At 31.9% G+C, this 14,067-nt stretch overlaps 3 protein-coding genes across 4 annotated transcripts; 2 read left to right on the forward strand and 1 right to left on the reverse strand.

The window, feature by feature from the left end:
* Nucleotides 1–4,807: 4,807 nt before the first annotated feature.
* On the reverse strand, nt 4,808–7,002 carry Gclm (Glutamate-cysteine ligase modifier subunit). 2 transcript variants are annotated; one of them, XM_072886611.1, is made up of 7 exons: nt 6,870–7,002; nt 6,516–6,729; nt 6,279–6,341; nt 6,071–6,188; nt 5,727–5,926; nt 5,522–5,636; nt 4,808–5,448 (listed from the first exon to the last, which is right to left on the reverse strand). In XM_072886611.1, exons 2-7 carry the CDS (start codon nt 6,603–6,605, stop codon nt 5,297–5,299), a joined length of 738 nt encoding a protein of 245 aa, XP_072742712.1. In that variant the 5' UTR covers nt 6,606–6,729; nt 6,870–7,002; the 3' UTR covers nt 4,808–5,296. The 2 variants fall into 2 exon arrangements, with proteins under 2 accessions (XP_072742712.1, XP_072742702.1); XM_072886601.1 differs by lacking the exon at nt 6,870–7,002 and having other exon boundaries at nt 6,516–6,842.
* Nucleotides 7,003–7,758: 756 nt separating this feature from the next.
* On the forward strand, nt 7,759–8,739 carry LOC140662910 (transmembrane protein 14C). The gene is made up of 3 exons (XM_072886623.1): nt 7,759–7,986; nt 8,132–8,321; nt 8,435–8,739. Exons 1-3 carry the CDS (start codon nt 7,911–7,913, stop codon nt 8,496–8,498), a joined length of 330 nt encoding a protein of 109 aa, XP_072742724.1. The 5' UTR covers nt 7,759–7,910; the 3' UTR covers nt 8,499–8,739.
* A 586-nt stretch (nt 8,740–9,325) lies between these two features.
* On the forward strand, nt 9,326–14,056 carry LOC140662889 (calnexin). The gene is made up of 8 exons (XM_072886590.1): nt 9,326–9,701; nt 10,142–10,397; nt 10,520–10,815; nt 10,963–11,622; nt 11,719–11,859; nt 12,501–12,617; nt 12,864–13,055; nt 13,192–14,056. Exons 2-8 carry the CDS (start codon nt 10,151–10,153, stop codon nt 13,246–13,248), a joined length of 1,710 nt encoding a protein of 569 aa, XP_072742691.1. The 5' UTR covers nt 9,326–9,701; nt 10,142–10,150; the 3' UTR covers nt 13,249–14,056.
* The last annotated feature ends 11 nt before the right edge of the window (nt 14,057–14,067 follow it).

Below are 14,067 nucleotides of genomic sequence, written 5' to 3' on the forward strand. Positions count from 1 at the left end.
AAATTTACATTTGCATATTTGTTTCACAGTCCTTTGAAACTTGAATTTCCTTAAATCTTTGATACAATATACATTTTTCTCAGATTATTCAATTAAATTATTATTATTTACCTCTCTCTTTCTCTCTTTTTCTTTCGTGATTTATTTCATTTTCAACATGTCCTTAAATCCGTACTGTAATTCCAAAGAAGCGGTCGGATAACGAGACGCGGATACACCTGCCAGGTTGTTGGTCCGATTTTTGTACACGGCGGAAATAAAAGCTTTCAATGCGAAAGGACGATCGTATACCGCGAAAGTAGTAGATCGGGACGTTGGTCGAGCAAAGCGACAAGGGACTTAAGAGCTGGACCCACTGCCGATGCTGCCGAGTCTCTTCTCTCTTTCTCTCTCCCTCTCTCTCTCTCTCTCTCTCTCTCTCTCTCTCTCTCTCTCTCTCCCCCTCTCTCTCTCTTTTTTCGTTCCGCGCGCGCTCGCCTTCCCCCGACTTATTTATTCCTTTCTCCGTCGCTGGCTCCCTTTCTTCCTCGACTTCTTCTTTATTTCTGTCCTTTTGCCTGTTTTCTGCTTCCGCAAACGACAGCCGCTTATTTATACCCCGTCTTTGCATCGCGCCGGACCGAGCGAGGGTGCTTTTGCGTTTACTCGCTACTGTCGAGTTGTCGTTGGGTTGTCGTTGCTGTTACCGCCTATTCTCCTCTCGTTCGATTCGCTCTTTCCTTCCTCTCAACGCAGTTTTACAATACGCATATAACTTGGATTATGTCATTTACATTGTCTCATTAATCATATATATTCTGACAGCTTCATTAATTATTAATTGTTTGTATCTTGTCCTGTAAAACATTAGTTATTTTCGATACTCAACTTTATAATTTTACTGTACGTTGTGACAATTTACGTCTTACTTTTGTGGTCAGTAGTTTCGTTTAATTTTTTTTTTTTAAATGGTTCATGTAATTATATGTTCCTCGGCTGTCTTCGACTTGAAAAGACCGGGATTCTATGCCAGGCAATAAAAGCGATTCCTCCTTCTTTCCTTTTCTCATTTCTCGTCTCCTCTTTGTTCGTATCTTTGGTCGTGCATATCTCTTTCTCATTTTCTTTCGACGATAGCGATGAGGTGTATCACTTTGCTCACGCGACACCACCGTGATGCGGTCGCGTATTGCGAAGGGTAATTCTACACGAGACCGCATCACCTGTCAACGTAAAATCACAGGTCTATATCGTACGTTACTCGGCCGACTTGTGGGAATTCTGGCACTGATTCGTCGTCCAGGAACAATGAACCTCGGTGACGAGTTGGCTGACTCGCTCAAACTTCCCATTTTAACTTATTGCTTTACACGTTTAAACGAAAGAAAGAGAGTGAAAGGACGTAGGTTCCGTTCGGGGAGACACTATTTAGCGCTATTAATTTGTTCTGTCCTTATTCAATTTTCAGTAAATGATAAAGATAGAACACGATTCTCTTCGCATTAATAGCGTTCTCCTCGAACACAAACGTAATAGTTTAATAAAAAGAAGACCCAGGTAGCAAGCACACGACCTTTTGACGTCAAAATATGGTCAGTTCGAACCAAATATGACGTGATGTAATGACGGAAAAATGACGGACTAATGTCACAGACCGATGGCGATATTTCAAGATGTTAAAAAGACGTGACTTCATGACCATTTTAGACCTATTAGTGACATTTTAATGACATTTGATCATGAATCTTTTCCTCTAGCGTGAATTCGTAAAAAATGAAAAATTCATTTACAATTTGAATTCGTTAATGAAACTTTTCACGAATTCACGCTAGAGGAAAAAATTTATGATCAAGTCCCAAGTTATAGAGGAAATTTATGTTAGGACCCTGAGGTATAGAGAATTGTGAATATTAAAATTATACACAAAATTGTTTTAATAATTTAAGATATTATAAAAAATTAAATAAGTTTCTTTTTAGTTAAAAAATAATAATACTTGGGCGATTTATAATAATACTTAAGAATCACGATATTATGATGATTTTTTACAACATCATTAAAACGTCACAAAAAAAAACGTTTTAAACTAGACATTATTTGGTCAGGTGACATTATTGAACCAGAAATGACCAGTTTTCGACGTCAAAATGACATGTGCTTGCTACCTGGGCGAATTGACAGGAGTATCCGCCTTCCTCTGTGTAATCTTCGGCTCTTGTGAGACGCAATTATTTCTAGGGGATGAATTTCGCTATACTAAAATTCGCTCAACTAAAAAAATCTTCACTGTTTAAATATCTAAATGATCTCTCTTATTACAAATTACTGAATTAGACGATGAGACTGATCGGGTGACGGTGATATCTCTGATACGAACATCACGTCGTGTCCGCGTTCGCGACCATGCGAGGGAGAGCCGAACAAATAAATGCTGAAAAGAGGAATAAAACCGACATTATGTGGCATTAACATACAAAGTATGTCAGACCCGCAATCCGTAGGCATAACATAGTATCGCGGCGTTCGCATATTCTGCTTCTCGACACAGTGGCTATATACGCGTGCGCGCATTGTGTGTGTGTGTGTGTGTGTGTGTGTGTGTGTGTATGTGTGTGAGAAAGAGCAAGAGAGAGAAAATATTACGCGCTTACTCGCGCGTATGTGCGTATCCGAGAAAGAGAAAAACGGAAGAAAGGAAGAGGAACCATCGTCGAGTGTGTGTGTACGGAACAGAACGAAGAGGGTGGAATGACAAACGCGGTAAAGTGTGCGTGGCGAAGGGCTCGTGCGACAAGGACGAAAGAGGAAAAGGCAACAAAAAGGGATTTGCGCAGTGGCGAATTTCTAGATAAACGCACATTTTAGATCCTCACATTTAATCTCGCAAAATTGTTAATTATCTCACATTAATCCCAGATAGAAAATCACAATAATGTCAAAATACGTCAAAATGACAAGAAAAAAGAAATGAAAAGTGAGTTTTTGTGGTCATATTCTCATTTTAACGTTACTTTGATGTATTATCGTGACTTTCTGTTCCACTTGAGATTATTCTGTGTGTATTTACTTTTTATCATAAGACAATTACACAATACATCTTTTACCAAATGTTACAAACAATATTGATGCTAATACATATATTAATAATCATATGTTATATTGGGTTTATCGTAATTACCGGATATCCATTATGTACCCTAACAGCACACATGTTCGAAAAACATGTTTTAACATCCTATGGATCTTTTGTAAACGGCTTTTGAACATGTGTGCTGTTAGGGTAGGCGAATTCTTTGACCAATTTGGAGACGATTTTCCCTCGGCGAAAATGTCGAAAGAGATCACCATTTTTCGGAAACTTTCAATTTTTGCTATTATATATCTCTATAACTAAGCCTTAATTAAAATTTTATTAAAGTACTTTAATCTGAAATTAAGTAAAGAATGTAATTGTGTTAATCTTTTAACTGTATAAAATTTAGAATTTAAAAAAACCTTTCTTTTTCAATCGCTTATAACTCGAAAACTATTGATATTTCAATATTTTCCCTGAAAAAAAATCGTCTCCAAATTAGGCAGAGAATCCGCCTACATAAAGGATATCTAGTAATTATGATACATCCTGTATAAACGGCCTCTTTGAAATTTTAAATGATTTATTTATCTGTCGATTTTTCGCATTCACAATCTAACGAAATTCGCTGCTGAAAAAAAGAGAGAGAGAAGGAGAGTGAGGTACAGTGAGTTTATACTATTTACCAGTTCTTCAAGATACGGTTCCATCGCTTCGTCCTCACAATGTATAGTTGTGTGTGTGTATGCGTGTGCCACGCGGTGCGGCTTAACGTAAAAGGGCTCTTGGGAGCGGCGGAGGAGAACGGGCGGGAAAGGAAAAGATCCAAGAAGGCAGCAGCAGCAGCACAAGGCGGTGATGGCAAAGGGAAAAAACGAAGCGTATATATCGAGGCCGGTCTACGACGACGACACAGGGATGCCCGGGAACACACACACAAAAGGAAGGACTCTCCTCCTGTGTCACCGCTGTCCGCCGGGCTGCCGATCGGCTACTGCTAGCAAAGGCTGTGAGCCGCTCAAAGAACGATAAAACTATTACACATATAATTTGCACACAAAATAAGATAAATTAGAAGATAAAACGTATATAAAAGCATGACATTAAAAAATGACATTAAAACATTTTTTAAAAATTGATTATTAATTTTTCGAAAAGATGCTTTTAGTAAAACTTGTAAACTATGTAAAGATTTTTAAATAGTGATACATTGAATTATTATTTTTAATAAACGGCTTTTTTAGATGAAGTTTCATTTTTTTTCTATAGATTTTTTTTGTTACAATTGTGTAAATTGCACAACAAATAATATCATACGTCGTTTTGCTCGTTCTCTGCTTTTCTAACATGTTTCAGTTCTGATAAGATCTTATAGTTTATACTCAATGTATTAGTTTCATATAGCATTTTTACAATTTACAATAATTTTATATCAATTTTATTGGACTATTAGCAAAAAGTTATATATGTGTATTTATCTACATTCTATTTCATATACGTTTAATAAATGTGTTTAATAATGTAATTTTTCATAAAGTTCAATTTAATTAATTTTTCATCTTTCGCATAAAATAGCACAAAATATTCATATTATATATACGATTTATTTTTCTCAAATAATATATTGATAAGTTATAAAGAAACAAGACTTAACATATTCGCTAAACAAAACGTGTATCTCTTTTACATACATGGATTTTTCTATAAATATTTATATAAAATTTTATAAAAATTTATAAGATCTAATTAATAAGAGATAAAAATATAAAAGACATAATGCAGTGCTTTAAATATACTATAAAAAAAGCTTATATATATAAATTATGTACAAAATATTCAACATGCTAATAATTACAAAACAATTTTAAGAATTTTAAGATTTCTGTGTAAAACACATTACATTGATATACATAGAATAATATGAAATTATATTATCGTCCTTATATTAAAATCATGAATGTTAAAATGTTCTGATCTTTCATTAGAATCACTTTCCTCTTCAATTGTAGACAAGATTCTGTGCAGAGACGCAAATACGAAAGCAATAATAAATCAGGTCAAATTGAAGGTACTAATTCACGAAAATAATAAATCAGAATAAATTAAATTTTCAAATTTCATCAATAACTCAGAACTAAAAAATTGCACATTCGTGATTTTAGCATAAGGATAACGATATGTATCACATATACATCAGATTAACCTGTGTACTGATAAGTAAAAATTATCCTTAGCAATATTACATTAAGGTTTGAAGATTGATTTATTAATATATAATAAGTACCCTTTTGATGATAAAATTCCACGGCATTTGAGATGGATTTGATATCTTATCAGCCAACGCAAGTGAGCAGTACTGCCAAATATACCCTCTAACATCTCTTGAGGAAGTATTTCTGTAAAGATACATAGAGATAGATAAAGTGAATGTAACGCTTAATAATCAAGTTTTAATTGAAAGATACTCACCACATGGATCACTGTGTGTTAATAACTGAATATCATTCTCCTTTGTAAATTCTTGCAAGGCTGGCGGTACTACACAACATGTAGCTAAATTAATTTGTACAATATTTGGCTTTACCTATAATAAAAAATATTAAGATATGTAAAGATAAAAACTAAATAAAGCAAAAGTAAACAATTATTATTTTTTATAGCAAGTTATCCTTACATCAGCCCACTGAAACAATTCAATGAATGTGTTTGTATTAATGTCACTCAATCCGACACTGCATAATTTATCAACTTTTACATATCCTTCTACTACAGACCATATTCTTTTTAATGACGACAACATATTCTCTGAATCTTCATCGCTTTTGTAAGCTATCACTAAGGATTCTATGATATTTGTACCTAATGCTTTAAATGCTACAATAAAATATAATATATTAGAAATCTTTATAAATATATAAATGTTATATATAAATCTATATAATATACATAAATATTATTACATATATTATATGTATATTTAGTTATATCTATTAAATATTATTATAATAACAAACATACCTTGATCTAATGCTTCCTTTAGCGAGTCAACATCGGGTGAAGAGATAAATACCTTTACAGTAATCTTTAGGTCTTTTCTATCGACATCCTGTAAGCTTGTATCCTCCTCTCCATTGATCTATAATTATAATTAATAAAACTTTATCAAATGTTCAAATATTCATACATATACATTTCCAATTAATAAGTACTCAAAACATATACGTACAATCGTTGTACCATCTCCTTTGCTTTGCTTATCATTCAGGATAATTTTTAATGTCTCCACCAACTGAAATAAATCAAGATTATCAATTTTTTTGAAAGAATAATTCCGAAAGAAGAAAATGTAATACGAGATATAACCTCGATTCCTCAACGATTATAAATCACTGAGGTAGCTGAGATATTGTTTAATTACACGGCGTTAAAGAGAGAGCATATTACGCAATGCTTGTCAACTGACCTCGTCCGTGGAATTTTGACTCGCCTTTTGCCTCGCCTCGCTTAGGGAAAGTATATTCCCGGTGTTTACGAGTAAATTATGCGAAAGCATATTCAACGACCGATATGAATTTGTCACGGCAAGTCCGTCTCGTTGACAGTTGTACGTACATTTATACGTTTGTCGTGAAAAGTGATGTCATCACAATCGTGACTGTACAATTATGCTAGAAAAACTGAAATTACAAGATTACGTCGAATTACATCATATGTCTCGATTCTCGAGATCTTTAAACCAGTTAGAATAAATTACACAGCTGTCGAAAAGTATATAATTTCCTTCGATTATATGGAAGGAAATAGTGGAAATACATACGTAAAAGAGAAAGAAAAAGTGTGATCACTTTTTTTTGTCAATTTTTTTAGCGCAAAATAGCTCCACTCTTTCACATTAATGTAACATAACAACTCTATTATTATACTAGATATTTAAAGTTCTATGATATTTTTCTAACGAGTTAATTGCAAATAATAAAGTATTCTCTGTCATATAGACAAGCTTCAACCATTTCAAATTTTTATATTTATTAAATGGCGGCTGAACAAAATATTTAAAATTTAAACCAATATTGTATTAATATTTTTAATTGTGTGTTAACATTTCTAATTGTGTTAATATTTTGGATTCATATTTTAAACACAAAACAGAAAATTATAAATTGATAGTGTTGGATTTTTTAATTAAACTTTTTTAATTAAAAATGATCGATTATTGTATTAGACTTTGTAAAAAAATATTGCATGTACATTTATTTTTAAAATAATCGTGTGAGAAAAGATCTATATATATATAGTATTATTTTATTACTTTATATCGTATGCATCTAAAGCTTATATTATCTCATCTCTTTGATATGTATTTTTTTAAATAACATGCAATACAATTATGCAATATAAATATATATATATATATATAATCTCTTATTACATATAATCTTTAAAGTTTATCCAGACTATTGAATTCGACTTACAATTATTAAATAATATCAATATATGATTGGTTGACAAACAGTGATCATGACAGCACTAACAATAAAATTACTGTGAAAAATCGTGTATTATAAAATTATACAATTCATATTCATTACGTATTATAAATTATACCACACTCATAATATATAGATAAATATACGAATCTGTTGCTTATTACAGAGCTATTTGTTAAAATGACAGCTTGTCAGGAAACACTATAGACGAATAGGGGAAAACTTCTTCTAGAAGTTTGCTACACCGCCGTTCGCATAATTTGCATCTGTGATCGGAAGAAAATCTTGCTTATCACCTCGATACGATAGCTGATACCACACGACAACGTATGATATAATTGAAGAGATCCAAAACGTAAATTTTTACAGAAATGCCCATCGATATCCCCGCGTTCGCGTATGCTGCTGCGGTAGCTGGCGGTGGTATATTAGGTTACGTGAAATCAAGTGAGTTGAATTCTCATCTAATATAAATTCATCATCAGCCATACAAATGTTTATAGATATATATTTCGATGTTTAATTAATTCCTCGTGTGTTGCTCAGAGTTTCAAAATAATAATATGATTCTTTTATAATTTTTTTCTTAAAGGTTCTATTCCATCGTTGGCAGCTGGGCTTCTCTTTGGATCTGTTCTGGGCTATGGGGCTTATCAAACTTCTCAAGACCCGACCAATGTAACAGTGTTTCTAGCAACTAGTACAACTCTTGGAGGCTTGATGGGATATCGTTTTTACAATAGTGGGAAAATAATGCCAGCTGGAATAATTGCTATATTAAGGTATTTTAGTATAATTTATATATTATTATTGTTAGAGTCTGTGCTCATCTATGTTATTATGTATATCTATATTATTTATATAAATGCATCAATAATGTTGGAATAATTTTCAGTGCTGTGATGATTGCAAGGACAGTTACAAGATATTTATTCTCACCACCATTAAAGACTGATTAATTTTTTGTTAATGTTAAAGATGTTGCATCTATTAATTTAATACATTATTCTTTGTTAAATAGGTAAGAATGTAATTTGAGATATTTATAAGAATTAATGATGAAGAATGAAATATCGGAAAGAATATAATTATAAATAATGTAGTGGGATTAATTTTGATTTTACATATAATAAGATTTTATAAATTACGTGTATCAATTAGTAACATTTAAAAAAATAAATCTGTTTATTTTAAATTTAATTCTTGTTAAGTATTTTATTATTTATTACATCTAACCTATATTCAGTAAAGATACTTTTTTCAGAAAACTTATTCAAAAAGTATAGATCATAGACTTAAAAGTATAGATCGAGCGTTGAGGAGTGGGGTAGATGTGCACGTAGAAAAAGACAGATTAAAGGTGCCTTTTCATGCTGACGCTCAACGCTCATTTGTGGCGTCAAAACAGATCACGTGATCAAAATTGACGAATTGGTATTTTTATTTGTGATCACGTGATGTCTTTTGACGCTGAAAATGAGTGTCAAGAGTCAGCATGAAAAGGCACCTTAACGTTCAAAAATCTACTGATTGTGTAGTTTTTGACTGACCAATCAAAACAAAGAAATTTTTACTGCTTTTATTCTGATTGGTTAATAAAACATTATTCAACGAGTATATTTTTCACACAATTATAGCATGCTTTTATATGTAAATGTCTTCTTATGCTATGGTCTTTTTTAGAGATAAAAGGGAACAGATATATATATATATATATATATATATTTAGGCTTCGAAAGAAGAAATAGGGAAGAAGGAGGTGTAAAAGGTGCAACTACACGAGAGCAGATTTATCGTTGGCGTGTCATTTGTCATTAACGAAAGTATAGCTTTTCTACATACTGCGTTTGACATTGCGTTTATTTGATCGTCGGATATGCGTGTATAGCATACATAAGCAATAGAGTGGATTAATAAATTCGATTATAGAGTCAGTTAAACACAAAGTGAGAGGGGCATTGCCCCGATTAGTTCAGTTTCACCGGTAATTTCCGGAAGTGCCGCTCCTTTTCGGAACGCATCGTAGATATGCGAGTGTCTTACGTGTGTAAATAGATTAAATTATCATTATTAAATAATTGAATAAAACGTATTCCGTTTTTCTCGCATTTAGACGTACCATTTATCTGAAGTCTCTATGAACTAATATCTTCTTTGTACCGGTAAGAGACGGCATTTTTTCCTACGAAATATCGCTACGTAAATGTAATTTAATCGAACACGTAGAACTTGTCTTAATTCCACGTATATTTACATGTTCTTACGCAAAAGTATACGTGTAATTTCGTAATTTCAGAATTTTTAGGTTAAGTTTTGCTTGCCTCGATTTTAGAAATATAATTAAATACTTTATGATTAATGAAATATTTTTTTCTTAATCTTTTCTGTGAAACTTTTCTGTATTTTCTGTCTTTTCTAGTCTTAAGAATATATTTGTAATATCTTTGAAAGTACGATTAAATGAATTGATAAACTAGACGAAAAAAGGTGACACGTTTATCTATTTATTTATTTTTATTTTAGGAATACTTAATTATATGAATTAATTAATTAGACGAAAAAGATGACACGTTTATTTATTTCTTTCTTTTTTTAATTTTAGGAATATGAAATGGCAAGAATCATAGCGTGTGTCGTATTAATTTATCTTAGTGCATATTGTAATATATTAAATGCGGATGAAAATCATGACAGCAGTGTCAATGATGAAGTACAGAAACCATCTTACAAAAGTCCACAACCTTCCGGCTTTGCTTACTTAGCGGAGAACTTTGATAGTGAAGAGAGATTTAGGAATTCTTGGCATTTATCAGAAACGAAGAAGGATGATATCGACGAAGATATCGCCAAATATGACGGTTAATAAAGAATTTTTTTACATTTCACGATTTACTCAATATAGAGTTTTATCAACAAACAATGTAAAATTAATTTTTTTAATACTTTTTAACTTTATTTCACTTTTTGTCATTCATATTAGGAATTTGGTCCATTGAAGAACTTAAGAAACACGCCGAGGATGGAGATCTAGGATTAGTGCTTAAGAGCAAAGCTAGACATGCTGCCATTTCTACTTTATTAATTAAGCCGTTTTACTTTGAAGACAAACCTCTAATTGTACAGTATGAAGTTAATTTCCAAGAGGGACAGGAATGTGGTGGCGCCTATCTTAAGTTGCTCACATTAGATGATAAGCATAAAGATCTGAAACAATTCCATGATAAAACACCATATACTATAATGTTTGGGCCTGATAAATGTGGCAATGATCACAAGGTATATTAATTCACTTGTCTTACAATTTATATATATATATATATATATATATATATATATATATATATCACATTTGTATATGTATTGTATATATGTTGTTCACACATGTATATGTATCTTAATCTTTTATTTATTTTTTACTTTTAGCTCCATTTTATATTTCGACATAAAAATCCCTTGAACGGTACAATCACGGAAAAACACTGTAAGAAATCAAAAGATCGATTGGAGGATTATTTCAAAGATAAACAGCCGCATTTGTATACTTTGATCATACGGCCTGATAATAGTTATGAAATTAAAGTGGATAATAAAATCTTAAATTCGGGTTCGTTATTAGACGATTTCGTGCCTCCTGTAAATCCGCCTTTGGAGATAGAGGACCCCGACGATAGACAGCCTGAAGATTGGGATGATAGAGAAAAAATTCCTGATCCATTGGCGGAGAAACCTGATGATTGGGATGAAGACGCCCCAGCACAAATAGTTGACGAGGAAGACATTATGCCCGAAGGTTGGCTCGAGGACGAACCGCCAATGATACCGAATCCAGATTCGGTTAAGCCTGATGATTGGGACGTCGAGATGGATGGCGAATGGGAAGCTCCGGAAATACCAAACCCAAAATGCGCGGACGCCCCTGGTTGCGGTCCTTATAAGCAAAAAATGAAGAAAAATCCGCGATATAGAGGAAAATGGTTGGCACCACTCATTAACAACCCTAATTACAAGGGAAAATGGAAGCCTAAACTTATACACAATCCTGATTACTTTAACGATGAGTACCCCTTCAAGATGTTACCAATTGTATGTAACAATAGAATGCTTTTCAACTGTACTAAAATTAATCAGTACTGTATTAGCATTATATTAAATTATATAATATTTGTAAAAATGTTTTAGAGTGCTGTTGGTTTTGAATTGTGGTCAATGTCACCTGACATATATTTTGACAATATAATTATAACGAATGATGAGAGAGTTGCAAAAAAGTGGGCAGATGACAGCTTTGAGATTCGACGTGTTAAAATTGCTGAGGAAAGTGTAAGTATCTTTTTATCCGTAGTTTAGATAATATTTTGTCGTTATAACAATATAATTTTACAATATAAACGTCCATATTAGAAAAGATATGTAAAGATAATATTGCGTAAGTATATAAAAAAATAATTAGTCTAGAATTTAATTTAACACACTTGAAGATTGATAAAATTAACTCTTTACATTAGTATGGATTGTAATATGCAGGGTTCTTTATGGGGTCGAATGATGAAAGCAATGAATTATAAGCCAGGCTGGTGGGCACTATACTTTTTGTATTGTCTGATACCAGTTGTAGCTTACATCTGGTATTTATACAAACGAATGCGTGAGGTACATTCGCGTGTAGACGTTAAAAGTATTTGCTTGATAAAATGTAACATCTTATATACACAAGTTGCAATAATGTATATTTTATAAATTGTACACTTGTATTTATTAGACCTTTTAATAAGTTATTTAATTATATGGAGTAAAAAGAATCTACAAATTACATACAATCCTCCTTGAGTAATAAAGGAGTCTGATTATCGTTGAAAGATTAGGAATGGCCTTGCTAATATTATATTAGAACTTACACTTTCTGTGTATATAATAGGCTTTCATGTAAATAATATCTAGCATTTTACGATTATCTGATGCAGTGGACTATATGGAGTCGAATAGCGACATTTACTGCGGACCATCCATGGATATGGGCAGTATATTTATTGCTAGCTGCGGTACCTGTATTGATAATATACTTTTGCTGCTTCTCAGAGGTATAATGTGTTTAATACAAAAGCATAACTCAAGTATTTTTGCACAAAAGAGCACAAAATAGTATATTTTTATAGATATTTAGAAACTATAAAGTAAATATTTTGTTTTTTGCCATTTTTTGTTGATTGCTTTGTAGAGTACATTATTATATAAAGTTATGCACTCACATTGTTAATATTATTATATGAGTGAGAAATATTTTAAAAAGTGCCAAAATATAATTTATATTTTTTCAAATATATCAGGATAAATCGGATTTCAAGGACGAAGAAGAAGAAAAAGCACCTTTAGGAATAAGCAATGATATCGCAGAAGATATAGAAAATGAAAGTCATCAATCTCTAAATCCCGAACTAGCTGAGCAAAAATCTTCTACAGAAGAAACGGAAGATGCAGAGAAAGAGACTGGAACAGAGGAAATAATCGAAAGTGATAAGGTCAGTAATGAAATTTTGAAGTATTTTATAGAAAAAAATTGTAACCTTAATTATCATTATCAGTTTAAAATTTTGCAATACACAATGCATTCTCTTTTTCTTTTTTGTGATCTTTGAAAACGCACAATTATTGCAGGATACATCACCAGTCAGTGGTGAAGGACCACGACGAAGAAAACCAAATAAAGAATAGAAAGAAGAAAAATTATAAAAAGAAATTATTATCCCACGCGTATGCGATCATTGCTAATATTTATGTAATACTGTCACATTCCACATCACATTTGCTATTGTGGATAGTAGGTGGTTACCAGTCACTCTAGCAAGTCATTGCAATGATGTGATCGATAAGTATTTAATTCTTTGTCTAAGGATATTGACTTTATGTATGTGTATGTATATACGTGCATATATACATATATATGTAAAAGTTTTCATTTATATATTTGAACAAATTATTCAAATTACATATGTTTTCATGTAATGAGTGATGTATGATGCATTTACAAGAGTGCTGTCCATTAATCTGGACGCTGCCTTAAGGGGATACCGAACTACTGACCGAGTTCTAACTTAACCAAACAATATCTTTGCTAATATAAAAGTTGCAGTTTTACACATAAAATAAAATAGGTTTTCCCCTCTCAGAATTACATGAAAGAATATTTGTAAACTTTTAGAAATGAGCTTAGAAGCCTAGAAAAAAAGTACTTACCTGAAAACAAATGTTGTGCAGCAAAATGTTTTTATTGTTATTTTACTAGGCTTCTAAACTCATTTCTAAAAGTTTACAAATATTCTTTCATGCAATTCTGAGAGGGAAGAACCTATTTTATTTTATGTGTATAAATTGCAACTTTTATATTAAGCAAATATATTGTTTTGTTAGATCAGAACTTGGTCAATAGTTCAGCATCTCCTTAACAACTTATTGTATTTATGTATTTTTGCTTATGATGTCATGAAATGTGTTTTAGAATTAAAGATTTAAAAGATTTATCTTACCCAATTT

This window comes from Anoplolepis gracilipes, chromosome 1 (assembly GCF_047496725.1).
Source record: "Anoplolepis gracilipes chromosome 1, ASM4749672v1, whole genome shotgun sequence".
In the NCBI taxonomy this organism is placed as follows: domain Eukaryota; kingdom Metazoa; phylum Arthropoda; class Insecta; order Hymenoptera; family Formicidae; genus Anoplolepis; species Anoplolepis gracilipes.

What these genes read in the sequence shown, in the direction of transcription:
- Gclm (XM_072886611.1), bottom strand. Translation starts at nt 6,605, where the DNA reads ATGCTTTCGCATAATTTACTCGTAAACACCGGGAATATACTTTCCCTA. An exon ending in GTCAAAATTCCACGGACGAG is followed by an intron (nt 6,342 to 6,515) that starts GTCAGTTGACAA and finishes GATTTATTTCAG; the next exon opens with TTGGTGGAGACATTAAAAAT. An exon ending in AATTGTTTCAGTGGGCTGAT is followed by an intron (nt 5,637 to 5,726) that starts GTAAGGATAACT and finishes TTTTTATTATAG; the next exon opens with GTAAAGCCAAATATTGTACA.
- LOC140662910 (XM_072886623.1), top strand. Translation starts at nt 7,911, where the DNA reads ATGCCCATCGATATCCCCGCGTTCGCGTATGCTGCTGCGGTAGCTGGC. An exon ending in ATTAGGTTACGTGAAATCAA is followed by an intron (nt 7,987 to 8,131) that starts GTGAGTTGAATT and finishes TTTTTCTTAAAG; the next exon opens with GTTCTATTCCATCGTTGGCA. An exon ending in GGAATAATTGCTATATTAAG is followed by an intron (nt 8,322 to 8,434) that starts GTATTTTAGTAT and finishes AATAATTTTCAG; the next exon opens with TGCTGTGATGATTGCAAGGA.
- LOC140662889 (XM_072886590.1), top strand. Translation starts at nt 10,151, where the DNA reads ATGGCAAGAATCATAGCGTGTGTCGTATTAATTTATCTTAGTGCATAT. An exon ending in AGATATCGCCAAATATGACG is followed by an intron (nt 10,398 to 10,519) that starts GTTAATAAAGAA and finishes CATTCATATTAG; the next exon opens with GAATTTGGTCCATTGAAGAA. An exon ending in ACTTTTGCTGCTTCTCAGAG is followed by an intron (nt 12,618 to 12,863) that starts GTATAATGTGTT and finishes CAAATATATCAG; the next exon opens with GATAAATCGGATTTCAAGGA.